At 38.4% G+C, this 27,979-nt stretch overlaps 2 protein-coding genes across 9 annotated transcripts; one reads left to right on the top strand and one right to left on the bottom strand.

The window, feature by feature from the left end:
- Positions 1 to 20: 20 nt before the first annotated feature.
- On the bottom strand, positions 21 to 8,597 carry nae1 (nedd8 activating enzyme E1 subunit 1). Of its 2 annotated transcripts, XM_044205922.1 has the most exons (20): positions 8,470 to 8,588; positions 7,914 to 8,017; positions 7,768 to 7,828; positions 7,649 to 7,679; positions 7,368 to 7,439; positions 6,887 to 6,966; positions 6,329 to 6,438; positions 5,923 to 6,032; positions 5,755 to 5,817; positions 5,571 to 5,634; positions 5,378 to 5,469; positions 5,182 to 5,241; positions 4,923 to 5,056; positions 4,669 to 4,744; positions 3,970 to 4,009; positions 3,386 to 3,472; positions 3,163 to 3,255; positions 775 to 889; positions 635 to 684; positions 21 to 520 (listed from the first exon to the last, which is right to left on the bottom strand). In XM_044205922.1, exons 1-20 carry the CDS (start codon positions 8,517 to 8,519, stop codon positions 411 to 413), a joined length of 1,602 nt encoding a protein of 533 aa, XP_044061857.1. In that variant the 5' UTR covers positions 8,520 to 8,588; the 3' UTR covers positions 21 to 410. The 2 variants fall into 2 exon arrangements, with proteins under 2 accessions (XP_044061857.1, XP_044061867.1); XM_044205932.1 differs by lacking the exons at positions 21 to 520; positions 635 to 684; positions 775 to 889 and adding an exon at positions 2,811 to 3,047 and having other exon boundaries at positions 8,470 to 8,597.
- Positions 8,598 to 9,465: 868 nt separating this feature from the next.
- On the top strand, positions 9,466 to 17,431 carry ca7 (carbonic anhydrase VII). 7 transcript variants are annotated; one of them, XM_044206011.1, is made up of 9 exons: positions 9,466 to 9,621; positions 10,249 to 10,446; positions 11,746 to 11,864; positions 13,073 to 13,168; positions 13,334 to 13,396; positions 13,513 to 13,668; positions 14,422 to 14,495; positions 15,944 to 16,045; positions 16,616 to 17,431. In XM_044206011.1, the coding sequence occupies exons 1-9, from the start codon at positions 9,585 to 9,587 to the stop codon at positions 16,788 to 16,790; spliced, it is 1,020 nt and encodes a 339-aa protein (XP_044061946.1). In that variant the 5' UTR covers positions 9,466 to 9,584; the 3' UTR covers positions 16,791 to 17,431. The 7 variants fall into 7 exon arrangements, with proteins under 7 accessions (XP_044061946.1, XP_044061942.1, XP_044061960.1 ...); XM_044206007.1 differs by having other exon boundaries at positions 14,422 to 14,522; XM_044206025.1 differs by lacking the exon at positions 16,616 to 17,431 and adding an exon at positions 16,243 to 16,389 and having other exon boundaries at positions 14,422 to 14,522.
- The last annotated feature ends 10,548 nt before the right edge of the window (positions 17,432 to 27,979 follow it).

Raw genomic sequence — 27,979 nt, 5'->3', positions numbered from 1 at the left:
ATGAAAATACTACATGAAGGTTTGAATTTGCTAGTTTTATTTCCTGCTTTGTTTAATGTCAGCCACAAAAAAAAAAAGTTTGAAGAAATCCTCTGCGGGTGCTGTCCTGATTTCTTCCCCTTCAAAAACTTTACAGAAAAAGGCAAGGCTCTATGTTTGGTAGAACCTTTAGTCTAAAGAGTCCCGACCTCTGATCTTCTGCATGAGAAGCATTTTTAGGTTTAGGTGCACACATCTGGGCAGTTATCCTATTCCAATGTGATAAAAATGCAATCTTTCTTCCTTCTTTCAAAAGACTGATGTGCAGTTTATGGTTTAGAGTCATTAAAGAAAATTGGTAAATGGCTCTTTTGATCTTGCTCTATTTTATCTGATATTTCTGTAAGCAAACTCAGGATCAGCAACTGAATTCACAACTGTACGGTAGCAGAGGTCTGTGACATTGCGTTGTAAATGAAAGTGTTGTTGAAGGGCACAAACTGATGGCTGATGATCTTGATGGCCTCTTGAGCAGCACATCCTAAAGGAATGCATTGAAATAGAATAAATAAACATCTTGGATTTATTAGCACTGCATAGGTGGGATATGCTGTGTATTAGGATCTCAATCAATTTCTGAAGAGTAAAATATTACCTCCCAAAAATGCAGCAACTGCGTGTGGCTCTGCTGCACCATATCGACAGCTGCAGGTTAAGAAATGGATGAAAAAGTTCATATTTATTAGGCTTTAACAGTCACTCTTATCAGTAAATCCAGCAGTGACCGTGACTTACAACTCATGGATGTAATCGTCTTTGATGTTGACGTTGAGGCTGTACTCCTGCAGTAGGCTGTTGACACACAGCTTCAGTTTGCTGATGTCCTCCTCCACCTGGTAGTTATAAACTCCTAGTAAGAGAGGACATGTGGTAAAAGACAGAAAAAAAAGAGACTAATGAAATCATTTTATTTCTGTATACTGGCATCGGGAGAAATAATCTACATAATTCTGCAGAGTCAAATCAGATTATGATGTGTACAGTATTGTGTGAAGTAATAGGCCTTTTCCTCTAAGTGTGATAGTATGGAAGGTATTCTCTTGATACACCTACCAGCCCCTTTCGACATCATTACAGGGTCTCCGCAGAGCTCTTGAGATGATGGTAATATTGATTTTGACCAGGTTCAACCCATATCACCCAAAGACCCAGTAAGTGATTTAAGTGTTAAATGTCAAGGAGCTACAGTGCATCTGGAAAGTATTCACAGCGCTTCACTTTTTCCATATTTTGTTATGTTACAGCCTAATTCCAAAATGGATTAAAGTCATTATTTTCCTCAAAATTCTACAAACAATACCCGCAATGACAATGTGAAAGACGTTTGTTTGAAATCTTTGCAAATTTATTAAAAATAAAAAAGCGTAAAAAAAAAAAAAAAAAATCAGTATTCATAGCCTTTGCCATGACACTCAAAATTGAGCTCAGGTGCATCCTGTTTCCACTGATCATACTTGAGATGTTTCTACAACTTGATTGGAGTCTACCTGTGGTAAATTCAGCTGATTGGACATGATTTGGAAAGGCACACACCTGTCTATTATATGGCCCCACAGTTAACAGTGCATGTCAGAGCACAAACCAAGCCATGAAGTCCAAGGAATTGTCTGTAGACCTCCGAAACAGGACTGTATTGAGGCACAGATCTGGGGAAGGGTACAGAAAAATTTCTGCAGCATTGAAGGACCCAATGAGCACAGTGGCCTCCATCATCTGTAAATGGAAGAAGTTTAGAACCACCAGAACTCTTCCTACAGCTGGCCGCCCAGCCAAACTGAGCGACAGGGGGAAAGGGGCATTAGTCAGGGAGGTGACCAAGAACCCGATGGTCACGCTGACAGAGCTCCAGCGTTTCTCTGTGGAGAGAGGAGAACCTTCCAGAAGAACAACCATCTCTGCAGCACTCCACTAATCAGGCCTGTAGGGTAGAGTAGCCAGACGGAGGCCCCTCCTCAGTAAAGGGTACATGACAGCCTGTCTGTAATTTGCCAAAAGGCACCTGAAGGACTCTCAGACCATGAGAAACAAAATTCTCTGGTCTGATGAAACAAAGATTGAACTCTTTGGCCTGAATGGCAAGCGTCATGTCTGGAGGAAACCAGGCACCACTCGTCACCTGGCCAATACCATCCCTACAGTGAAGCATGGTGTTGGCAGCATCATTCTGTGGGGATGTTTTTCAGCGGCAGGAACTGGGAGACTAGTCTGGATCGAGGGACAGATGAATGCAGCAATGTACAGAAACTTCCTTGATAACCTGCTCCAGAGCGCTCTGGACCTCAGACTGGGGGCGAAGGTTCATCTTACAACAGGACAATGACCCTAAGCACACAGCCAAGATAACAAAGGAGTGGCTATGTGACAACTCTGTGAATGTCTTTGAGTGGCCCAGCCAGAGCCCAGACTTGAACTGATTGAACATCTCTGGAGAGATGTGAAAATGGCTGTGCACCGACGCTCCCCATCCAACCTGATGGAGCTTGACAGGTCCTGCAAAGAAGAATGGGAGAAACTGCCCAAAAACAGGTGTGCTAGCTTGTAGCATCATACTCAAAAAGACTTGAGGGTGTAATTGATGCCAAAGGTGCTTCAACAAAGTATTGAGCAAAGGCTGTAAATACTTATGTACATGTGATTTTTTTTTTTTCGTCTTTATTTTTAATAGATTTGCAAAGAAACAAACTTCTTTCACGTTGTCATTATCGGGTATTGTTTGTAGAATTGAGGAGAATAATGAATTTAATCAATTTTGGAATAAGGCTGTAACATAAAAGGTGGATAAAGTGAAGCACTGTGAATACTTTCCGGATGCACTGTATAGAAACAACTGCTGCTGTCTGCAGGTTGCACAAGTATTTTAAAATTTTAGCAGCTACTACTTTATCTTTTTACTTGTAGGTGGCCACATCAACGTGCGTCTACACATCAAAACTTTTAACACTTTTACTTGCCTTCCCTACAGATGGTCCAAGTTGGTAAGGTCTGCCAATGACCGACCAGCCCCCCCCCTTGTAGAAAAATCAGCAACTTACAAAACAAGTTGGTTTTTTTTTGTGAGGCTACATGGTGTTTCACATCTTGTTCAATTCTTTAAAGAAAAATCTGTTTAAACCTTGGCCGTACCTGGGTAGCGGGAGTGCTGCTGATAGAAGCGATCAACAGCACGAAGCATGACGTAGAAGACCATCTCACTATCTGGATTGTCCATGCATGAGGCTGAGGACACAGCTATCGTTAATAGGTGACTATGCTTACCAGAGCAGAAAATAGTACTAGAGTTAGCTCAAACACGTAAACTTAACAATGAAAAAGACTGAATCAGAAAGGAAATTAATCTCCAACTTACTGATTTCATCTTTATTTACTGAATCCACACTATATTCTTCAGCTAGAGATCTGCAGCGCACCACCCTCAAAAAGGATGAATTCTTACCTAGACACCAACACAAATGCCTACAGTTAGGAATAAACTTATTGCAGGTGCAGCAATAGTCACCAATAGAGTGGATTATGCTACACTTGTATGCCGACTGTGCAGTGAAAGTATTACAAATCTTAACAGCAGCCATGCTCAGAGAAATTAAAACTTTTGAAGTCAGCAAAGGCAGCACTGCTGCATGATGGCAACACATGGCGGACATGGTGCTTTCAAGCGCTGCAAAATTAGTAACAAAATTGAACTGATGAATATATGGCGTAAGGCAGTTTCGATTCATGCATTATACCAATTTGTGTACATACATGTACGTCTAAAAATATCCTCCTTGAAAATGCACTTATAGAAGTGTGACATAATGAAACCCCAAACGCATTTCAATATAAAATAAATGCCTCTAAAACAAGCTCTCTATATATTGTGTTAATCAGGTATAACCACTGAATATAAAAATGTGAGGGTAAGGGTTGTTAATTAAAGAATGTGTTACTTACAGAATAGTTTGATGTCCTTTTCAGCGATGGTCTCTGGTGGCTAGTGGAAAGGAAGTAATTTGAGTGGAAATCCATTTTTAGTCAAATACAATTTTCACCCATTGATTTCAGGGCAAAATCTATTAATGCTATTATAATTTAATCCTAACATGGGTGCATGTAAGACTGACTCAAAGGCCACAATGAAGACATGAAGATAGAAAAACTGATTTCCAACTGAAATAACAATAGCCAATTTTGTTCTAGGTTCTTGTTGTAGGTCTGCACTGTTAATCAAAAATTTGGCTTCTCAAGTTTGTTAAACCTGTTTGGATGCAGTTGTAGGATCTAGGAATGTATTTGTGATGCATGCATATCATTTAGTAATTTTTTTTGCAGGTGCTATTTTTGTTAGCTCTATCACATATTTTCTCTTGAACACTATTTGTTGGGCAGATTTCCCTATATTAACCCTCTAAGCAGCTAATTGTTAGCCTTAGTAGCGACAACAGCAATATTGACAAACTGGTTTTAGGGTGTCTGCGGTGATACATCAAATCTATCTTCCTAGTCACAGCTAATTCATCTGACCTATCAGACATTTATTTTGAACACACAATAATTAAGTGATTTAATTAAGGTCTAAATTTAAAAATACCAAAGATTTGTTCGTTTAACCTAAATACTCTTATTCAATGAGTACATGGGTTTACAACATACCTTTCCAATAGACTGCAATAGACCTTCTACATGCTTAGAAACAGCTGCTGCATCCTGCATGGCCTTTTCTCTGTAACTGAAATAAAAAACACAAAAATGAACGGCAACACGCACACAAACTCACATTATTAAATCATGCACTGATCGAAAGAGAGATATAGAACCAGATCTACTCTTGGATCAGAGAACTTTTCTGTTGCTCTCATGCCCTCTACAAATGTATCTACACAGCTAGAACCCATATATTCACTTACACATTTTGAAGGTTGATGAACTTCTGAGAGTCTGCGATCATATCTGGGATGGTTCCCCGTACAGGTAGGCTTCCATTGCCTTCATTGAGAACAAACTCCTTGACAGCTCGCAGCATCACCCAGAAGGACAGGGTCTGGTAAACACACACCAACAGAATACATTCACCAGTTTAAAAATGTAAGAAATAATCTCAATAACTACTTATTTGAATCGATGATATAACTATGTATGCATTTTTTAATAGAATGGTCTTAGAACCTGTGATGTAATGTTGTTACACTGCTCACTATTGAAGAGGTCTTCAACAGCACTAGGAACCTGCAGAAACAAGGTAATTACTAGAGGAGTCTCATGTTAACTGTGACACTGTAGAAAACAGGCTGATTAGGGGTTTAAAAGGTGATATATGTTGTATGGGACACAAGACAACTTAAGAGTATTTGAGATATGGCACCTTGGTTGGATTTAAAGCAGTATTGACATTCTTAATAGCTTCCTCAAAGTTTTCTTCATCCTCTGGGACACCGTTCTCATTCTTCAGGATCCCTGAAGGAACACAAAATAAGAATTTAATCACAGATATGTTTGAGTTAAACAGCCAAGTCACTGAACCCATAGGCAACTACAATCCAGAGGTCCACAGATACCTTCTCGAATATACTGCCTGAAGGCCTCTTTCTCCTTGTAATTTTTCGGTGGCTGACAGTTGTGCTACAACAACAAGAGTAGAGTGACATTTAATTTTACAAAACTGACACAAGAATAAATATCACTGATGGAGTATTTGTCAGACATCTTGGCAGTGGGAAAGCCACAGAAAATGTATTGTACCTCTCTGAGCCATTTCTCCAGGTATTTAGCAACAACAATAATCCATGGTGTGTGACTGTGATCCTATAGATTAAATAAAGAATGGAAAGGAGTACTATCAGTTGTGGAAAGCTGGCATAGTTTAAAACTAACGTGCATACACAAATGTGCTGACGCCAAAGTGCACACCTTCTTGTCCATGCTGTCAAGATCGTAGGACTGAATGTGGTTTTTGAATTCTGCAAAAGGCTGGTCTAACCTCAGGTCCTCCAAGGCATTGTCTGGGTGAGATTCAATCACTAAAGAGAGAGGCGGTAAAATGTCAATATATATGAAATCTAATTCAAATTATACATATAAACTATGAGCCACAGTGAAATGACCATGTTAAAAAAAAAAGTGGATACAGGCAGATAAAATGTCAATAACCTCATGTAAATACTTATTACTATATATATGGGTCCATGCTCCACTGAAAGCATTACATATGTATAAATATAATACCAATTAAAAGTTCAGATTAAACGTTGTTATTTAATGTGTTAAAAGGAGTCATAATAAAGACAGAATCAAAGTTAAATGCTGGGGAACTAACCTGTATGCTCCTGCACCGCTAGTCTCATGTAGCCGATAAGGCCGTAGGTTTTACAGACTAGGAAAGGTACAGACGCACTCCACAGAACTGAGCCTAGCCTCAAACATGTGCTGTTGAATTTTAGAGAAAAAGTTAATTGGACAGAAAGTAAAACAATAACAAATCAAGCCAATTAAAAAAACTTTTCTACAAAAGATGTAAGCAAGTCTAATTCTCTTCACCAATTACAATAACTGAACAGCAACATGTTTTGTAATCTTTGGCTGGATCAGAGCCACCAAGCTCCTTATATGGAAACGAAGGGAAGGCTCTTGCACTTGCAGCAGGTGTATTCAAATGTTCCTCAAGCGTGAACAAGTTGCTTCATCATATGTGTTTAAAATCAAGCCCAGCCAGAGTGCTAAAGGCTCCATCCATGATGGACTGCACAAAGTTTACATATGTCTTTGAAATCATACTGAAAATTCTAGTTCAGCATGCTACGGGTCCCTATATAATTTCTCATCACCTCTTTTATTACAATAAAATGTGAGAGTAAAGATGAACTTCATCTCATACCTTTCTGACAACTGGACACCAATGACTATGGTAAACCTGTGGAAAAACTCTGGATCATTGTCCAGAAGCTTGTCTGGACTCTGCAGGAGTAACAGAAAATACAAGAGGGATCTCTGTCATTATCAAAGGGATGAGAATGATCAATACATTTACATATTTACACAGCATATGTTGTATTCATAGACCTACTTTTATGTAATGAAGACTTAACATTTTTGACTTCTCTTATAGCTGTATTGAATCTGAAGCTGAATTGAAGCGCTTTGAGTAGTCAGAAAGACTAGAAAGGTGCTATATAAGTACAGTCCATTTACCATTAATTTGCACTAAGTCTTGTGTCTCTTTAGCCTGGTAAAGCATTCTCACTGTTTTAATGTGTGTTTTAGTTTGATTTAAATATTGTGTTTCAAATTCCTACTAAAACATTATTACCGCTGTGAAAACATCTGTGGCACCATGTCAAAACTTAAACAATACCAACCTCCTCGACAAAGTTTCCAGAGACATCACTGTTAAGTTCTTGTAGCAGCTCAGTGGCAGCCTGTGCTCTGTTCTACAACATAAAAACCATGGTCAGGGCTCACTCACAATACATTACTTTTTTCCCCATATAAGAATATTAAAAATGAATTTATGAATAACCAAGGAAGAGAGATGCAGATGCAGGGAGCAGGTGGAAAAAAATAAGGAAGTTATGTGTCTCTTTGTGGGTGTGTGTGCACTTGCATATGACATAAATTAATTTATTTCAGTAAAGCATACCTTTCCAATGCTGCTGTTGCTAAGGAAAAAACTGCAAGACAAGATCAACCATGAACACACAAGTAAAACTAATACATATTATTTTGACCTTATTTCAGCAAGCAAAACAACTGTCTTACTTGTTTCCAACATCTTCCCCAGAAACTGTGTGTCCATCAACTATGGTGAATGCTCCAATACCTGACAAAGAGATAAATGAATTCACTCAGGAAGATGCTTTCATCAGCACCTGCATTATCACCGACACAGAGCCACATCTGTTTACCTGGAAGTACTAGATTCTTCAGTATCTCTGTTCCAGTTGCTGTGGCGTTGATGAGACAAACGTGTGCATTCTCCAGTGTTTCTTGACCATGGTCACCCCACAGTCTGAAAGCACGCAACATAACATGGACATGTGTTGCCATCTAGTGATACAATTCATGCTCAACCACAATAAGGCACTTTGCAAGAATGGCATAGTTAGTGGTATGACAGCTTCAATAACATTGACTGCCCTGTATTGTTACACGCGCTTAACCATCAAACGCAGTCAGTATAAATTGTGGCAGGGTGACGGCAGTCATTAGACAAGCTGGCAATTTTGATGGGCAAAGAATCACCAAACAGAAAGACAGAGAAGCCCATCCCATGAACCTTATAGCTAATGTGTTAGCTCGCCGATGCTGTTTTAACTATAACGCACACAAGCTAACGCTAGCTGACGTTAACACTCCTGCCTCACCAATGTTTCTGATGTGACCTCTCAGATGAAATGCGCAGAACATTTAGCTAAAGGAATAGGTTATTTGTGAAATCGATACGATATAGTTTTAAATTACCTGAGTTGTCTGTCGTATTTCTGTTCTTTGGAGGCTTTGGTAGCTGCCATGGTAGCTTTCGAACGAGTGACGTCTATAGACGCATTATAATCTCCTAAACCACAGATTCGACACAAACATGCCCGCGCGAACATTCAGATGCACTTTCGACACAAATTTTCACCGTGATTCTCATATATGCAGACTTGAACCGACAGTATTGTTAAATTGTGATAGAAATATTGTGTTAGTAATAAAGTAAGGCTGCCACTAACCAGTTATTCCATACTCTCAAAATTGTAAGAAAATTGTGAAACATTTCCTAAAGCTCAAGTTGATGTCATCAAATTGCTCATTTTATTTCAATGACACTCCAAAACCTAAATTTACGAAAATCAGCAAAGTCTCATATTTGAGGCGCTGGGAGCAGAGAATGTTTACCATTTTTCTGCTAGAAAAATGACTCAAACGTTCAATCATTATTGAAAATATTTGCCGATTAATTTTCTTGAGTGACTGATTAATAAAGTGCAAGGCAACTTTACAGTGCATTTCACGCAGAGGGCAAAGTGTTTTCTATAAGACATAGACATTAAAATAAAAAAATAATGAAAAAATCCATCTGTCCAGTGTCTATACATTCAGAATGAAAATAGTACGATAAAAGATTTAAAACAACACAAAAGCAATGAAGAAAAAATACGTTTTCAGACTTCATTTTAAGTGGTAGGCTATTATAGCAGATCATGATATAGACTATTTTTTTAATCCATTCATTATAATTTTAGTATAGAAAACGACATTAGGTAGGCTATTTTGTAATATAACCGCATTGTAATCATATCTTACTGAAATCGTTAAATCCGAAGAGGTCTGACCTAATGCAGTGACACTAGACAAGCTTAGCTTTAAAACCTCAGACAGGTGGACTGTGTGTGTGTGTGTGTGTGTTTGTGTTTGTGTGGGTGTGAAGGGGCGTGTCAAGAAAATGATAATTGCCCTTCCCCTCTGGCCACTACATAAACCTTATCAATAGCTACACCGGCTGATGTCCGTGTCCCTCCTCCACGTGCGCACCGGAGTGCGTGATTCAAACACCGACACCTTGGTCAGACTTGAATCCACTAACAGGGACAATGACAGGGAATCACTGGGGATATGGAAAAGATGACGGTAAGATTGTACAGCATCTAAGCTCCAGGCGGAGTCTTTACAGCTTTTCAATCCATAGTGGAGGCAATTAACGCGCTCTCAAACAATAAATGTTTACTCTTATTTGGTTATGCGGGCATTGCGTGTTTTATCCAGGGGGAAGTAATGTAGGTGAGGAGTAACGCTGTTACAGATCAGATTAGCCACATGCTTAAAGGGATAATTGCTGTCACCTTAATCTGACTTTCCACTCGATTTGCACTGGGCTCCTGAGTGACAAACATTGCCTTGAATCAGTGTCATGGCCAATATATTTTGCTCTATTTACTGTGCTACATTGTTTGGTGTGGATTTATTATTGGGGTCTTAATTGCATGCTGATGGTCCCACCTCTTAGTAGTTTCTTGGGGAAACAGACCTTAGCTGACAGTGACTAAATTAGCTGTGTTGAATTAAAAATTAAAGCTTTTATTGTATTACTATGCTTTGGAAAGAATTTACTATTTTTCGTTTCAGGTGACCCAGTGAAATCTGTGTACATTTGATCATCACCCTATAAAATGGAGCTGAAGGCATAAGTGCAGTACTGGGTGTATTGAAGCATTAAAAAAATGTTCTTTTTATTGCTCATGGTCTTTATATGATAAGGTCCTTCTATATGGCACAAAAACTACCCCGTTGCCCAGGGGAACCGGCAGTCTCCAATTGACATCGTCCCCCATCAGGCTTCACATGACCCCAGTCTGGGCCCGATTGTCCTAAACTATGATCACTGCACCTCCATCAACATCGCCAACAATGGACACTCTGTTGTTGTGGAGTTTGATGACTCGGATGACCGTTCAGGTGAGAAAAACATGGTCTTTATTGTAGCTTTAGCTTTGGTTACTTCAGATTCTAGAGTGTTTTCTTTTTTATTTTTTTTTTTTTTTTTTTTTTTTTTTTTTAAAGAAAGCCAAAATCACCCCTACAAACAAAACCAACCAATGACATGATCTACAGCTGTCAGTAATTGCAAGGCAGTCATTAATCTTTTAATGCAGAGGTCACAGTTCAGGAATAATCTTAGCTCTCATATCAGTTTGTCAGCCACATGCAGTGGAAATGTGTGCTAAAAGTTTACTTTCAGTAAACATACACTTGAAAGGGGGGATTAACTTGATTTTTAGAAAGTGCAAACCATGTGCATAACTGACCATAATCAAAGGTTACGAATAAACCCCTGATTATGCTGCAGGGAAGTGCAGCCAGCAGTTAACTGTGAGTATCTGTCTGCTGGACAAGAGATATAATAACCTTAGGTGATCTCATTGGTTATTATGACCCTATTTGCTTTTATCACTGGGTGGCTCCATGCTAACCACCCCGTGATTAACATGAATGATAAACTCAGAAATGTGGGGCTGTTTGGCTCAGAGCAAGCAAGTAGCTATCACTGAAAATAATTGAGACCTGTAAGAAAATAATTCTTCATACCTGTTACTATCACATTTTTGTAGTAAAATGGTTTTTCTTTTGACAAATGACATTGGTTTTGTGGTTATCGTGTGTGTCTGAGTGACTAACTAACTAGGACAAGATAAGCCTTTTGGTCATTCATTCCTAGCTAATCTGACCTGGACTGGAGTGGCCTGTTTGTCAGAAGGATGTCAGCAGCATCACAATGAATAACAATCAGATTAGACTCCTGTCCATACCCAGCAGTGCAAGCCGTGGGCTCTGAAAACAGTCTGTAGTATCCTGAGAATAGGCTGAATTTCATCATGACATACATTTTCTATTCAAGTTTCTATTAATCTTTGTTAGCCAGTGGACCTGAATTGAAAGTTAAACCAGCCTAAAAGTTGCCTTATTTAGCATAGGATTGGCTATTTGTGTCTAACTAAAGCTTGTGCCACAGAGCTCTAATGATAGATTTGTTGGTAAAGCAGGCTGACTGTCTGTTAGTGCTCATGTCTCAGCTTGGAGTGAGACATTTAATAAAGTCTGCTTGGTCTTGGTTACCCTTTTTTTTGTGTGTAAGCTGTCTGGATGATGCTACACACAGGATGCTCTGTTCAGCATTTTGCTGGAAAGCAGCAGTGTGTGTGTCGACCCTTTTTATTTATTTATTTTTTTTAATTAAACACCTCTCATCCCCTTCAGTGATCCAGGGAGGCCCTCTTGACAACCCCTACAGGCTGAAACAGTTTCACTTCCACTGGGGTGGAAAGGGCTGCCATGGCTCTGAGCACACTGTTGCAGGAAATAGCTTTGCCTCTGAGGTCAGTGTTTGGGATCTGAATACTTTAGTGTGTCAGTGTCTAATTACCAAAACACAGAATAACCAATTTATGGCTAAGGTGTGTAGTAAGGTATATGTGGTAATATATTTTGCTGTGGAAAAGAAAAGTGTGGTTTTGATGCTAAAAATTACAGCCATTTTATCTGTGTATATGACTATTGGGTGTAAACTTTGTTTTTAAACTAGTGTAAACCTAATGAATGTCCCAATAAAATTCATGTCAGTCCTACTTTAGAAAGATAATATGCATTATATGGCTGAGAACAAGATGTATCCACTAATCCAATCTTCATCCTTCAAAAAAAGAGCCATAAGAATTGTAAATAAAATCACTTACAGAGAAACAACAAACTCACTCTTTATCAAATATAAAAGCAAAATTTAAAGATCTGGTTGACTTCAAAATGCTTATATAAAGCTAAAAATAAAATTCTTACCCAAAAGTATCCAAGGGTTGTTTCAAATGACCTGAGGGGAATCTGTATATTCAAGAAACAATTAGTGAGGACGAACATAAGATATCATTGTATTACAGTCAAAAGAGTCACTTTATGGAACAATTGTAACATGGAACTAAAAACATGTACATCATTAAATAAGCTCAAACAAATGTTTAAAAACAACATACTGAATGGATATATGATGGGAGCGGAGTAGAAAGCCAGCGGACAGGATGTGTATGTTGACCTGTTTGTATGTCTCATTCTGATTATCATGTTCTTGTTTGCTCTGAGTGTTATATTTTCGCTTGATTAGATGGACTTGATTGAGCTGTGTATTTAAATAACCGGAGCGGAACGCTTGAAAATTTTATGTTTAAAAATAAAATATAAAAAAGGGTTAGGACTCTAAGTTCACACTTCTTCCTTCCTACTCCTTTTCGGAAATGTAATATTTATTTGTTATTATGATTTTGCTGTATGTCTGCCATTTATTTGACTGGTTATTCTTGTTTTTATTTTTCTATTCTCGTGGTCTTTTTTAATTTATTTTTTTAATGTGCCCAAATTTAAAAACAAACAAACACAAAAAAACAACAGATATGCTAATGGTGAAAATTCTGAATATCAGTACAGGCATAACTAAAATGTAGTATGCATGACTCGAGGTATTATTTAAATATAAAAGCCAGTTTTATTCCCATTCTGTTTCTTTCTGTCTTCCTTTCCTCCTATTTGCCGCCTCTAGCTTCATCTAGTACACTGGAATGCTGTCAAGTACAAGACGTTTGGGGAGGCGGCAACAGCTCCTGACGGCCTCGCTGTCCTTGGCATCTTTTTAGAAGTAAGATGTTTCTCTTTAAGTGCAATCCCATTTTCTATCCCCATGCCTCCGTTTCCTCTCTAGTTTGTATTGGTATAACAGTTTAGCAGTTGTTGTTTAGGTCTGCATTAAGTCATGGTCAAAAGTCACAAATCAAATTCAAAAACAGTCCTGTCTTACCATAAGACAGGTGACAACCACAGATGGCTCCACATGATAACAGATGCCCTGTACATGGTGAAGTTTAAGGTGAGTACTATGTTTTGTTATTGGATTTATTACATGTAATGTTTATGTGGTTTATGACCTACTTTCTGCATTATTGCAGTAATATAAAAGCTGTTTGCTTTCTATTTCCGTAACAGGCTAGTGTCACAGATTTCAAAGGTTTCAACCCCAAGTGCCTCCTACCCAGCAGCCTCCATTATTGGACCTACCTGGGATCACTGACCACACCCCCCCTACATGAGAGTGTCATCTGGATCATCCTGAAGGAGCCAATCATAGTGTCTGAAAAGCAGGTCTGTGTGCTGCAAACGTGTTCCTTCGACCACAACGATCTTGAAGCATTGAGGACTGTTGCTCTTAGTTTTTTTTTTTTTTTGTCCACTGAAAGCTCTGCAAAATACAAAATAATGTAAAATAAAGTGATGTTTATCCTGCATTAGAAATGAGAAGGCCAGACTCTTGATCAGTAATTTGATTAATGGCTAAGAGAAACAACTTTTAACTTTTGTAGGTGTGTGTAAATTTCTGCAAAAAATCATATACAACATATTTTGTCCACATTTTTGATGAGAGAGAGAGAAAAAACACTCTTGTCACCTAACACTTAGTTTCTTCCTTAGTATTGGTGTGAACATTTTTAGAGTAAACCAGATTATACACCACCAAAAGTCTTATCTGTATTAGTTATTACTGCAAACAGCATTAACCCCAATCCAGCTATTTTGGCTGCAAGCCAATAGTGGGCAACCACTTTGGCACAAGATCTATATTTTCCTATTTTTTAAGACAAAAAAAGAGAGAGAAATTGTTCAAATAAGTATTCATAGCTTAGATAACAGTTGCATGATTTTAAACAAAACCGACATTATATTTTCTTGATTCCTGACTGCACATGTATGTTAAACTCTACTGATTGCTTTCACCTATTTGTTGTTACCAATTATCTGCACCCCTATTTCTGTCATTCCCTCTATTTTCCCAAGTGTGATCTTTTCTTAAACTGTGCAGATTTTAATATCCATGTTTCCTGGCCTGCATGATGTTAGGCTATTCTCCACAAGGCTCCAAGGATCCACTGCCTCCATTTGTTGTCAAACCAAAGATCAGCATCACTGGATCAGTATGCCAAGTTTAAGAAGTTTTGGGGGTGGGTGATGGTGGGGTTTATCTCTGCCTCTGTGTTGCACCATGTCCAGAAATGTACTGTTTGACCTAAGTATAATGCTATATTTAAAGGCCAGAGCAAGGGCGAGCATCATTCATGGGTGATGCCGTGTTTAGTTTTGTCTTGTGTTTATCCACCCATTTTTAGGACTGAATTTAATCAGAAAATTTAGGTCTAATAACCCTAGGTTGTTGACAAGTTAAGCTGACTAACTGGATGTCTGCAGCACATGCCTTTCAGGTCCCCTTGTGAGTTGGTCCTGTGGCAACTGCTGCCAGCCCCTGGATTATACTCTAACACTTTGTTGATCTTTTCTCATCTAGTTTCCCGTTTTTAACTCCAGGACTGTACATGAGGAATCAGGAGTTTTAGTGACGGTGCCGCCTCCGGTGTAGTCATGAACAATCTGTCTGTAAACCCATGTTTGTGGCAAAGCTTGGGGTGATGTGTAAGCTAGGGCGACTGGCCCCACAACCTATGACTCCAGGCCTCAAGCCTTTGATCCCCTCCAGCTGATTATCCTGATGGATGGATGACTGGATGGGTTCAGGGCTTTAATTGAGAAATGCTTGCATGGCGACCCAGCAGGGAAAAGCCCTTATATAACAGGGTATTATTTTGTTTTTCATTTCCCCACATGATGGTAGACAGAGATAAAGGGGAAATGCCAAAAAGAGGGTGGTATTTTTAAGTTTTAGAACTCGCATGAGGTAAGTCTGGTAATATTCAATAGTTTTCTTGTTAACAAATGCCAAATTAAAAGAACATAACAATGAATTGATACAATGAAAAGTGTTGTCTGTAATGTGTTTTAAGTTGATCCTTCATACACTGTCCTGCTGCCATAAATACTCACTAGCGCACCAAAACTGCTGCTGAAAATAGTCCCCCAACAAATGCACTATTTACTCTTGTTTGAGCAGTGCCCAGCTGTTTTTTATGAAATATTTAGCTTTTTTAAAATTTTTTTTTTAAATGAATGAATGAATACATGTGTTTCTGTTTCTTTAATGAAATGGTAAACAGACTATACTTATATAGCGCCTTTTCTAGTCTTCCCACTACATTCTCGCACTGATTGCAGGTGCCAACTGCTCATCAGTCTAAAGAAATTAACTCATTCACACACAGAAGGCACAGCGCTCGGGAGCAATTTGGGGTTTACTGCCCCTCAGTGGGAACGAATGGGTTCGGGGGTAGGTACGTCCAAAAGTATTCCGAGACAGACTAATGTATCATGGGTTTTGGTCTCTTAATGGGATTTGTTGACAATAACATACACAATATCACCAGTCTTATCTTTTTAATATGCTTGTGGAGCAAAGCTTGTGCACAGAACCTGTTTAACAAAAAATAAATAAATATTAAGGGAAAATTCTGTCTTTCTGTCTCTCCCAATGCAGCTGGGCAAGTTTAGAATGCTTCTGTTCAGTGGAGAGGAAGAGGATCAGAGGATACGCATGGAAAACAACTTCAGGCCTCCCCAGCCTCTCAAAGGCAGGAAAGTACGTTCCTCCAATTAATGTGACCTCAAGAGATCTGAAGTCATAGATAACAAAATGCTCTTTTGGACAACAGTAAATGCAGTAAATGCAGTAATTTGAGTGTATCCCAGTGACTTTGGGCCTTAGGCAGGGTACACCCTGGACAGTGGCCAACTCTGTTTGAGTTTTTTTTTTTTTTTTTTAAACCTCTATGGTAGCTTGTCCTGAGGATTTCTGATTTACTATGTACTGAAGAAAAAAGTTCAAGAAGTCAATCTCATTACTGCCAGCACACTTTCCCTCTACTGGCCAGAAGCTTCAGTGGCAGAGGGAGGAATCAGTTTTTTAGAATGATTTAGGGGAGAATAAAAGGGATGTTATGAAGCAATATAATCATTTTAACACATATTGGTCAAATAATAAACTTGCTATATGTTAATGAAGATTCAAAGGTTAGATGTGTACTTACACCTCGATAGCTGTTCAAGGAAAACTAGTGTTGCTGAGGGAACAAGGTGCTACATCAATTAGCACCTTGTAAGGTGCTATTATATGTAACTGGTAAGTCTGTATATCTGTTGCAATTTGTAGACTGGTATCGCACCGCTCTGCCGTCTGCAGTTTCTCTGCCTCCTTACTGATCCCGATTGATGCCCTGTTGATCTGGCCTATTGCTTGTGGATTCCCAGTCCTTGTGGCCATAGATCCATTCCAGTCCAACAATCCCAACTGGAGGTGGGACTGGATTAGTGCTGCATTTGCTTAAACTGCTTGGTTTGTCCTTGACCGAGGGCATGAAAGTCTCAGCTCCTTTTTAGAGCTCAATAGACTGAGATATTCACCCCCAGCAGTGTGACTTCTTATTTTTAGCATGCTCTCCAGATTTAACAAAAACCCGTCTTCGCAACTATTTCTCATTTGGGATTTACCCAATGAATTCAATATTTCAATCAAACTCTGAATCTTTGTTTTTATAATCTTCATTCTGAGATTAAACTGCATCCCGCCTGAAGTGTTGAAATGCTGGTTTGTTGTTTCTACTATGCACGAGGTAATGCACACTCTTATTAACAGCTCACCTCTGAAGCTGCATTTGTAAGAAAAATACATGCACAGTCAAGTATGTAAATGCCTGACAGCCTCACATGGGTGAGTTATGGCAGCTGTAATGCTGGTCCTTATTTAGAGGGACCTGGATTTTACTAATACAGAGGTATGACAGGGATAAACCTATTTTGTTTCCATAAAGCACACGTGAAGAAAGGCAAGCACTTCCTCTATGACTGTTTTTAAGTTGTGGCTGTAAAAGAACATTACAAATGAAATTTATGGGTGGTTTGAATACTTTTGTAATGCATTCAAAATCTTGCCATGTTTGCTGAATGAAATAAAATTCTACTACTTCTACTTTGTTTTACAGCCTTTTTTTTTCTCCATTTGAAGGGGTTCTATCTGATTCGTAGACATTTACATACACACAAAAAAAGTCTTTCTGTACTTGATGGGATATTCTAGCTTCTGCTCTCAACCAAACACTGCGCATTTGCTGTATGGACTTGTATTTTATGGAGGTTGTTGGTGTTTCAAAACCAGACAAATGGCAAATGGCAGGTTGTCAACAGAAGAGTACAAGCAGACATTTCTCTTCTTACCAAAAAACATTGTTCACCTTCTTTTGTTTAAGTTGCTATAACTGAACCTTGTACCTAATGTTTTTGATGGAGGAGCCATTCAAGCAAATGTTTAAACTCACACTCACTGATCAGAAGTAGCAATACTGGGTTGAAAGTAATTAGTAACCAGGTTGTACCCTAGAGGGCTGAGGGACAGAGAGAAGGAACATGGACTGTGATCACAGTCAATTATTTACCAACTGTGTCCGTTGAACAAGTTTAATTTGGCAGTTAAATTCAGCATGGTAGAGTGTTTATAGTTAATGCTATCAATAAGCTAATGTTCTAATAAATGCCCATGGCTGTAATATGGATTGATGTGGAGGGAGGCTATTACACCTATGTACACCTCCCATACATATGTGTTTCTGTCTTGGCTTTCTAAATGGGGCAAATGAAGAACTTATATGTATCAAAGTATTGCATCTAGTATTGAAATAAAGTAGATAAGTTGATTCTTATGTACCTCAGACAAAGACCCTCTTAAAACAAGATAATGTGGGAGAAACCCCTCTGTTTATCCAGAGACACACAAAGAAATACACAAATGAACAACCTTCATTGAATAAATATGCTAATGTGATTTATTTTGAAAAACAGTTTCTTATTCACATTAGGATTTGGATTTGATAAGGAAAGTGCACCCTTAAATCAAGGCTAAATTACGAAATTTTTCGCAAACTTAAGGTTTGGACACCAAAAATCAGGATAAGGTAAAGAAAGTTCATCAATAATTGGTGAGGATGCAACAAATATTCTGTACATCAGGAATATAGATTAAACATAGAATTTAATATTGTTGTTAAGGAAACCACAGAATGCAGATTTACATGTACATAAAACAGAATATGACACCATTTATGAAATTATAGTTCAAACAGAAACATTTACACTATTGGCACTTTTATACTGGACTTATGTTTTCTGCTGCACCTTGTTTTCTGTGCTAACATTTTGACATTTATTTTCTTTAGCAGACATTAATTTCATTTTCAGTTTTCTATGCTGTTTTTATGACTTTTACACAATGTGTTCAGCTTGTGTAGGTCTTCCTGTAGGTGGCAGCATCTACTGTCTTTTGTATCACATGCAGCGAGAACTCTGGTTTGCCTTTTACCAGAATAAGGACTGAATTTAAAAATAAATAGACACACTTCTTTCTTTTTTTGTGCTATCAGTAACACTTGACCTTGCCTTTGTCCATCCTCCTTGCCACTGTGTTTGAATCAAGAGGTTGCATTACCCCGTCTGGTTTAATTTCCATGTAACTGCTGATGGTTGTGGAAAAATACAGTTTGCAGGCTAATGAATAAAGAACGAAAGTGGGTGTGTGCGAAGTATATTTAACACATATTCTCAAATAATCCTTCCAAAATAGCATCAGGGAGCTTTATTGAGACTGAGAATACCTGAGCGGGCACATCATCCTCAGCCACAATCGATATGCCATGTAATAAGATATTACAGTCAGGCCTCAGAAATAGAGTCAGTCACATGTATTTATAGCGCCAGGATATCTACTTGCTTGTTGTAGTGATTTCTCCCAGACACAGCAACATCTGAGCAACTTGTGAAATACAAGTACAGATACAGAAAAAGTTGCTGGTCAGACAGAAGAATGAACTATGTTTTTGAAAGAATGGCTGAATGATCTCCATGTTTGTTAAATGATGAGAACACAGAGAAACTATGAATTACTGCATTACTCACTCCAGGCACCCTTTACTTTCCTCTTGTCGCCCTACACCATAATTGTTTTATCTATGCCAAACATATATGTCTACCCATGTCTACAACGAAAATGTTTTAAAATGTTTTATATAAATACATATATATATATATATATATATATATATATATATATATAGAGAGAGAGAGAGAGAGAGAGAGAGAGAGAGAGAGAGAGAGAGAGAGAGAGAGAGAGAGAGAGAGAGACTCCACTAATTTTGCATGTCAAAGTCAATTATCTAGTCAGGAGGAGTAATATCCAGCCTGTGAGAGCAGTTGAAAAATGTCTTCTGTGACTCTGAAGGAGCTTTGTTAAGGCTGAGAACATTGCTCACAATTGCCCACAGTGTAAAAATACATTACAAGTAAAACCCCTGCATTCAAAATGTTACTTAAGTAAAAGTACACAAGTAGTATCAAAATGTACTCAAAGTATCAAAAGTAAAACTGGGGGAAAAAAGGCTTCTGTCAGTGTTATATCATTATCTACATATTATTGGCTTATTATAAGTGAGACATTAATGTGTAAGCAGCATTTTATATTGCAGCTGGTTGCAGAAGGAGCTAATTTTAATTGCTAGGTGATACTGATTAACCTATAGCAATGCATTGTATTTTTTAAGCTCGTCGTAGGTTTTATATTTAATAACTTAATGTGCACAGTAACTGTAGCTGTTTAATAAATGTAATGGAGTAAAAAGTACAGTATTTCCTTCTGAGATATGGTAGATTAGAAGTACAGTATAAATTAGCATAAAATGGAAATACTTATGTAAAATACAAATACCTCAAAATTGTACTTGAGTAAATGTATTTAGTTATATTCCACCACTGCTGTAGATGTAGGCCTTTACCAGACAGAAGGGGATTCACATAAGATCCTATTGATTTGCATTATGGGAAGTGTAGGATCCAGTGTTTTGGGAGTTTGGCCCACACTAAGGACTAATATAAACTATCATGGCCTCTGCTGCTTTGACTTTGACTATTCTGTTTTTAATTTGTCTCTTGTGAATCCCTCAACCTTATGGAGGTGCAATACTAAATGACTACAGAGCCACTTAAGTGAAGTTTAATTATCTCATTTCATTCTTACAAAATATAATAGACTTTTGCTGATAAATGACTTCAATTTGAACAAAACCTAATATATTTGAAGCTGCAGAGGCTCAAACCACATGTTCCACTAAACCACAATCGCTACTTTATCTAAACCAAACTACTGTATCAAACTCCCTAATCTCATAGTTTTTATGACGCCGCAGTTTATGCAGACTGAGTCACTTCTTCTGTTTCAGCAGTAAAGCCGAAAACATGACGCTCCACTCCGAAATCATTTTAAGTTTCTCAATATTGTCAAGGACAGCGACTCTATCTTGTAATCAGGGGACACAGCCATGGTGCAGTTGCCATGGATACAAACAGCACATGTACAACACAACCGCTTGGCCAGCTCATATCTTCCCTACTTGTCTATGAGCCAGTGATCCATCGCCATCACCCTGTCAGAAAATAAAACCATACTGCAAAAATATCTGAAGCATCTTTCCCTTAAAGACCCCTCTGGTGACACGTGTGTGTTTCTGTATTCATTAGGGAGTTTTATTTAGCAGCATGTTATCTATTGTGTGTGGATGTTCAGTGGACAGGCCTGTGATCTCCAACTTATTCCAGCCAAACCAACTGCCAACACCACCCATCTCTCCTGATGTTTGGCCTTCACCCAGGTTCAGGGTCGGATTTGAGGTACAACCATAACAACTTGCCAAACAATATGCACCTTTTATGGGTTGTGTTTGTACAGCAAATAACATTAAGGTTGTCAGGCAGTGGCCTTGGTTCACAGAGTGGATTATAAATCACAGCAGAGGAGAAGAGATGAGGTTCCCTCTCTTGGGCACTCTGTTGGTGGTCTGTTATGATAATTAAAGAAAACAGAGCTTCACTGTCATGGGAGAGAGGTCATGATCTGTAATTCTATACTTGGCTGTCAACTCATACCATAAAGGCTTTGATCTATAGACTATTTTTCAGAAAAGCTTCCTCTGGCCTTGATATTTGATTTTTGGGCTACAGTAAATGTTGATTGAGATGCTGATAGTCTGTACTGTTTGTGAGGGATGACAGTCACACCCTGACCCCTGACACCTGATCTTGACAGTGTGGGGTTACCCAGCATTGAGCCATGACATATTCTGAGAGGGCAATGGACACCCACATGGTCTTCAGGGAAGTCGACTGACTTAACGCGGTGACCCTTAAAGTCAATCCAACATCCACTGTTTGCACAGGGTGTCTATAGCAACACACAAAGTCGGCGCTGCATCATGGCTCAGTCAACCCCTATTTATTTCATACACGTCTGTTTAAAATCAGTGTCAGATGCATTTGGCTTGCTGAGTAGATACGTAAAACTAACTCCAGTGGACTTAAGAATCAAAGATTTACATTCAGAGCTATTTCAGTCAAGGTTGATGAGAGTTGATATAAACCAGTGGTCACGGAAGCCCATTATTATAATAAACGTTAGTTAAAAATGGCTGGACAGTTTTTTGCTTTATTTTTGTAATTTCCTTAGCGTGAATTACTAATAGACCAAACCATTTTCCAGTACTGACTATTGACATGATACATTTTAGAGGCATCTTTTTGTCACTATTGCAGATTTTTTTATGGTGTACCATCAAGCTGACACACCATATAAACCTCATCATAATGCCATCTTCTCAGTTTATAAGGGGTCCCAGTATTCTGCCTTTTGTTTTGAATGTTGATCATTAGACATCAAGTGTGACCTACTCAGTGACTTTTTAAGTATTAACAAGACTAACAGGAGTCGTGCTAGCAGCTCTGTAAGGCTGTACTTAGGTCCAGTGATGCTCTGAGCTAAATGCTAATGTTAGCATGTTACCATGCTCACAATGACAATGCTAACATGCTGATGTTTAGCAGGTAATATTTACCAGATTCACCATCTTAGTTTTACCTTTTCACATGCTGAACACAAAGTAGGCCAACAGCTGAGGCTGATGGGAATGTCATTATTTTGGGAGGTATTTGGTTATAAACCAAAGCATTGGGCAAATAAAAATTTTGACCTGATAATGGTGCTAGAGGAAAAGTTAAGGGATCACTGAAGTTATTACAAGTCATCCTGAGGTGAGCATTGAATGTGTGTACCAATTTCCAGCAGTCCATCCAAGAGTTGTTGAGATATTTCACTCAAAACCACAAATGTCAACCTCATGGTGGCACTAGAGGAAAGGTCAGAGGATCACTGAAATCAGTAGGATTCATCCTCTGGGGATCACGAATGCATGTACAAAATGTGGCAATCCATCCAATAGTTTTTGAGATATTTCAGTCTGGAAAAGTGGTGGACCAATCGAGCAACAGATAGACTGACATTGCAAGTCATAGAGCCATGCTTCTGGCGTGGCTAAGAATAAATGTTTCACTTTGCCAATACTGGTATGTTGTTACAAACAAAGTAAAAAGGGAACATCATATTAAAAACCGGACATGGACTCAGAAACACTGGATTAACATGAGGGCTGCCTCAGGTATATATAGTACTTGGCCCTTGAAACAAATCATACATTTCATTTCAATCCAAATGAAGCAGAGTGAATCAAAGCTTTATTTAAATTCCATCCCCAGACAGACCAATTAAAGAGTAATATGATAACTTAATGGGTCTGACTGGGATAGACCCATGTGATCATCTCACTGTCTGTCTCTCTGGATTGTCTCCAATCCAAGCCAGTGTGATCCATCCCGCATCTGCTATCTGCTACAACTCCCACAACCAACCACCGCCAACACATTCAAGTCAGAGGGGTCAGTCATGCACCCAGAAGCGTCACAAGTTTCCAAGATCCCTATCCCCCAAACCCACTGGGTCAAAAATAGTCCCTGTTAGCCTTTTATAAATCAGAGTGTCTATAAAAAGCCTTAGCTGACCAGAACCCTGGGTGAAGCCTCATCGCCCTATCTTTAGCTTTATTTATGTCCTGGTGTTGAAAGCACCACTTGAAAAGCTTTCCAGTCACCGTTCAATGGGTCACATGTGTGCCGAGACCTCGGCCCGATGTTGGAAAGCACCGTCAAGCAAAAACAGTAATCAGTGGACCTACAGTGCTGGCCAGCCTGCATCCCTTACAGAAACAACCCGCCTAACAGCTGCTGAGTTAACGGCTTGATGATTCTTGCCCTAAGATTCTTTCCATCCACTTAGTGTTTATTGAGCTCTCTTCTGATGACAGATAAGCATGTCCACTATTGTGAAATGATGATTGGCATTATTACAACCATCACATGACAAGAACTATTGTTACATGAGAGCTGTAAAAATAGAAAGACCTATAACTGTGGCTTTATTTGACTAATGTAGGTCATGCTTCACTGTCTTTTGCTTAACTTTTTTATTCATTGTACATAAATGCTCATCTCCTGCTTTTTCAGTGAAAGCCTCAGTATCTCATACTTTTACTGCTACAGCATGCACCCTGTTCATGGGAATAACATCTTATTAAGGAGTTCAAAAAACCAAACAGCATTATCAGAAAGCTTGGTTTCTATCACCAAACAACATATGAAAAGTGGAATAGATGAATGCAGAATAAGACAAAGACAAAATACATACGAATACAGGGCGAGTACAAAGGAAAATGTTTTACTTGAAGTACACTGTATGCTATGTGGGGCTCTGCAGTTTAAGTGAATGGAACAATATATTCCAAATGTAAAACAAGGTAGTTAGATGAGTCATTCAATGTATTTCAGTGTCTTTCTTCATCTCATTTGGGTAAATTAAATGTTTTTTTGTTTTTTTGTTTGGAGAAGAAAGAATGGATGTATTTTCAGGAAATATGATTATGATATTATTATAATTCAGTGCCTTTATTGTAGCCTTGTGTTGGACTGGTGACCTGTCCAGGATGGACCTCCCCTCTCACCCAATGCATGCTGGGATAGGCTCATGTTTCCTGTGACCCTGAACAGGATGGGCGGTTTAGAGAATGGATGTATTTATCGTTTCATCCATTTATACATCCATCCATTTTTCTACCAGACTGCAATGAAAGGTAGCAAAACACACTTGACAAGTTATAAAATCTATTAAAATGTACAACACAATGCCACAATATAACACATAAGCAACTGAAACAAACATTCCACACTATACCTGCAGATCCAAGCTAAAAACAAACTGAAAACAGAAATCTTCATGGCAATGGCTCTAATATAGAGGTCTTTTTATGTCTTTGCAGCTTGTTGTTAAGTGTTCTGACCTGGAGAACCTGAGACTTACTTCCATTTAATGTGGTAGTGTCAGTTGATCACAAGATCCTGATCTTCTGTCCAAATAGAGATTGAGGAATGTCATGGCATTAAATTAGTAAAGGATACAATACAATAGTACTTTCGGTGATAGCTCTTAAAAATATGCTAAACAGCTTAGTTCATTTTGTATGCCTCATGCATTTCAATTCTGCATGTGTTGCTTGATGTATATTCACTTACCCTATCAATGTGGTATGATAAACTACTATCAGTTTTACTATCACTTTCCCTACAAGAGATTATCCCAATGCAAGAAACTTTAGATGAGTTTGAGCATGTTTTTTGTTGTTGTGAATAGCCAGCAACAATCTTTATTGGACTAGACTGGGCTTATTGAGCTTAATAAGCATGTTGTGGTTCTCTTGTATATCTTCATGTTGTTTCTGTATTTTTTAGGGAGGAGTTTTTTCCAGGCTCCCTCTTGTTTTGGGTTGGGTGGGTGGGATGATGGGCATGGAATTTGTTTTTGTGTATTTGTGTAGTATATCCTAAGGAATATGTGTACTTGATTTGATTATATGTTGCTTCCCTGACAGGTTTTATTTTGTTGTTTCAAGATAATAAAAAAAACGAGTGAGGGGTGATATGGAGAGCTTAAGATCTTGAGAGCTTAAGTAATCTGCTGAACAAACATGTCTTTCAGAGGCACCTGGAAACACACTACATACGGACGAACTGTACAGTATACAGTGACCGATCAAACAGCAATGCTATATACAGTATCTAAATGTGAATAAGTGCAATTGTGATGCAGCACTCTAAGAGCTGTGACTGGATAGATTAGATTAAAACTGCTAAAAGTCTAACTCTTTTGGGAGTCAGGGATCAATTAGCCCTGTGCACTTCACATTAAAGGAAACTCTGAGGAGACGGTCATAGGACCTTCATGGAAAAATTGAGTGTGTTACTACTCCTCCCCAACCTTTTCTCTTCTTCCTCTCTCCTTCTAACCCATCTCTCATGTGTTTGGTTGAGACTATTTCAGAGCAAGTTAGCCCACACAGGGACAGCAGGTCTCATCCCACTCAAGGTTCAGTTCATGACTGATGGCAGAGGCCACATTCACAATGAACAGAGATGGTGTAGGTGGACTGTGTGTATGTGTGTCTGCATCTGTGTCTGTGTGTGGGGGCTTGTTTCTCTCCTCTCAAGACTAAAGCATTGTTACACTAAAGCCTTAGAGCTTCCAAATGTGGGGGCTGCCATGTCTTAATGTTCGAGTGCCTGTTGCTCTTTCAGTGTCTCCATGAAATGATCATTTTAACCGTACAATGAAAAGGTGGTCATCATTTCTATTTATAGTCCCTTATTGAACCTTGCATTGATCTGTGTTGAGTCTAAGGAGTGCAATCATGCAAATGCTTGTGCCAAGATTGAGACGTGTCAGTGCTTGTGGATGATGTGTGTGGGATGAGTGAGTCTGAGAGGAATGAATGACTGGAACATTTTCATGTAATTGTTTGGCTGCTAATTTGCCGTTTCTGCTGCAGGAGATGTAGGTCTGTGGATGCTCAATAGCAACTTTCCTCCTTATAACAAATAAAAAATGACTAAACAAGTATTTTTATGTGATGATGACCATTTCCTCCTAAAGGTTAAAATCACTGAGGATCTATATGGACTAAATGGATCTTGAGGTGAGATTGCTTTGTGAACTGTTTCCAAGATCAAGAATTAACTTTAAAACTCAAATTTTAAGCCAACATGGACAAGAAGACCTCAAAGTTTTAAGTTAAAATTTGAAAATCTACAGTTCCACGGCAGCTGGACTCCATCTGCTGATGAAGATCATGTGGTAGGCTAGAAAGCTCCACAACAGCTACTGATTGTTTTTTAAATTAAAGGTACAGTATTCCTTATGAATGTTGGTGAATATTCAGCAACAAGTTACGTTAAAATCATACATAAGTGGAATGCAATTATGCCCAAGTGAAAAGATACACAAAAGCCTCTTGTTACCATAGAAACGGGTTGATGGGTAATAAAATAGAGGAAATATGTTTAAAAAGAATTAAAGAAGATGATGATAAGAAAGCATATTGTGGGTGTCATCTTCATCTCCTTTGTTTTTTTTCTCATGTCAGACTGATTAGCTGTTACATGTGCTGTGATGTACAGCGTGTGTAGTGCTACAGAATAGTTTTCATGATGCTTTCATCAGCCCCTTCTGGATATTGTATCATTTAGCACCCTTTTGTCCTGAACCCTGATCCTCTCTTTCATGGTCCTCTCCAGCACACTTTGCTCAGTGCCTCTATCACTCTCACATGGCATTTTCCACAAATGCTATGTGTAATATATTTTATAGTAATTATCATACATAATGTGTTTTTCTGTTGTCCTGCAGTTTGATTAATTGGGTTGTATTTGATGAATTAAAGGATAAACCTGGTGATATTCTATATATTATATTTCTTATTGTCACAGACTGGAACAGGCTGTTGGTTTTGGTCTTTTCATGGGATTTGTTGAAAATATAAATATAGCATATTGTCAGTCTTATCCTTTAAGCACCTTTATATTCACAATTCTACATTATACAGTATATGATTGCTGATGATGGTTGATTAAGCAATAAATACAGCATTCTGCGTTTATTAGTCAGTGATGTTTCTGTTGTTCTATTGTCATGTTATGTTAATTGTCTGAGTGGTTGGGGAGGCAGATGTTAAAATTTAGTTGAATTGTCCACTCAATAATAGTTTGAGTTTAAATAAATGAAATTATTAGACAAAACAAATAAGATATTTTGGAAGAAATGAAGAGGAACAAATCAGATTAATCTAAATATATGTTTTAACAAAATATCTCATTTATACACTGATGTTTGTGTGAACGCCTAATCCCTCATGACTTTATGAAGAAATCTAATCAAGCAAGGCACAAATAAAAATTCTCATAGTCATAATTGACTATGCTGCTGATCTACCACTGAACACATTCGAAACCCCATATGTTAGAGGGCAAGGGCAGCATTTTGACAGTTAGGTCTGGTTTGCTTTCATGTGCGTATATTCCAGCTGCTTCTTGAATTAAATTGTTGATTTCCAGCTTCCTGTCTTAATAGTCTGAAATGTAAGAGTGATTACAGTCTCTGAAAAGCCATAAATAGCAGGAGTGACGCACATACTCTGTCAAATGTCCATTTCATGTGACAAGCAGTTTAAACTGTTTTCCTGTTCAGAACATCAAATTACTGTATTAAATG

Source organism: Siniperca chuatsi, linkage group LG1 (genome assembly GCF_020085105.1).
Source record: "Siniperca chuatsi isolate FFG_IHB_CAS linkage group LG1, ASM2008510v1, whole genome shotgun sequence".
NCBI lineage: Eukaryota > Metazoa > Chordata > Actinopteri > Centrarchiformes > Sinipercidae > Siniperca > Siniperca chuatsi.
Note: the sequence above shows the minus strand (reverse complement) of the source record. Positions and strands in the feature narration are given on the sequence as shown.

Excerpts from the sequence above, each read along its gene's own strand:
- ca7 (XM_044206007.1), top strand. The coding sequence starts at position 9,585 with ATGACAGGGAATCACTGGGGATATGGAAAAGATGACG. Across the intron at positions 13,169-13,333 it reads TCCTTGGCATCTTTTTAGAA|ACAGGTGACAACCACAGATG; the intron begins GTAAGATGTTTC and ends TCTTACCATAAG. Across the intron at positions 16,046-16,615 it reads AGCCTCTCAAAGGCAGGAAA|ACTGGTATCGCACCGCTCTG; the intron begins GTACGTTCCTCC and ends TGCAATTTGTAG.
- nae1 (XM_044205922.1), bottom strand. The coding sequence starts at position 8,519 with ATGGCAGCTACCAAAGCCTCCAAAGAACAGAAATACGACAGACAACTC. Across the intron at positions 4,745-4,922 it reads TTCATCAACCTTCAAAATGT|TTACAGAGAAAAGGCCATGC; the intron begins GTAAGTGAATAT and ends TTTTTATTTCAG. Across the intron at positions 3,256-3,385 it reads AGTAAATAAAGATGAAATCA|CCTCATGCATGGACAATCCA; the intron begins GTAAGTTGGAGA and ends CTGTGTCCTCAG.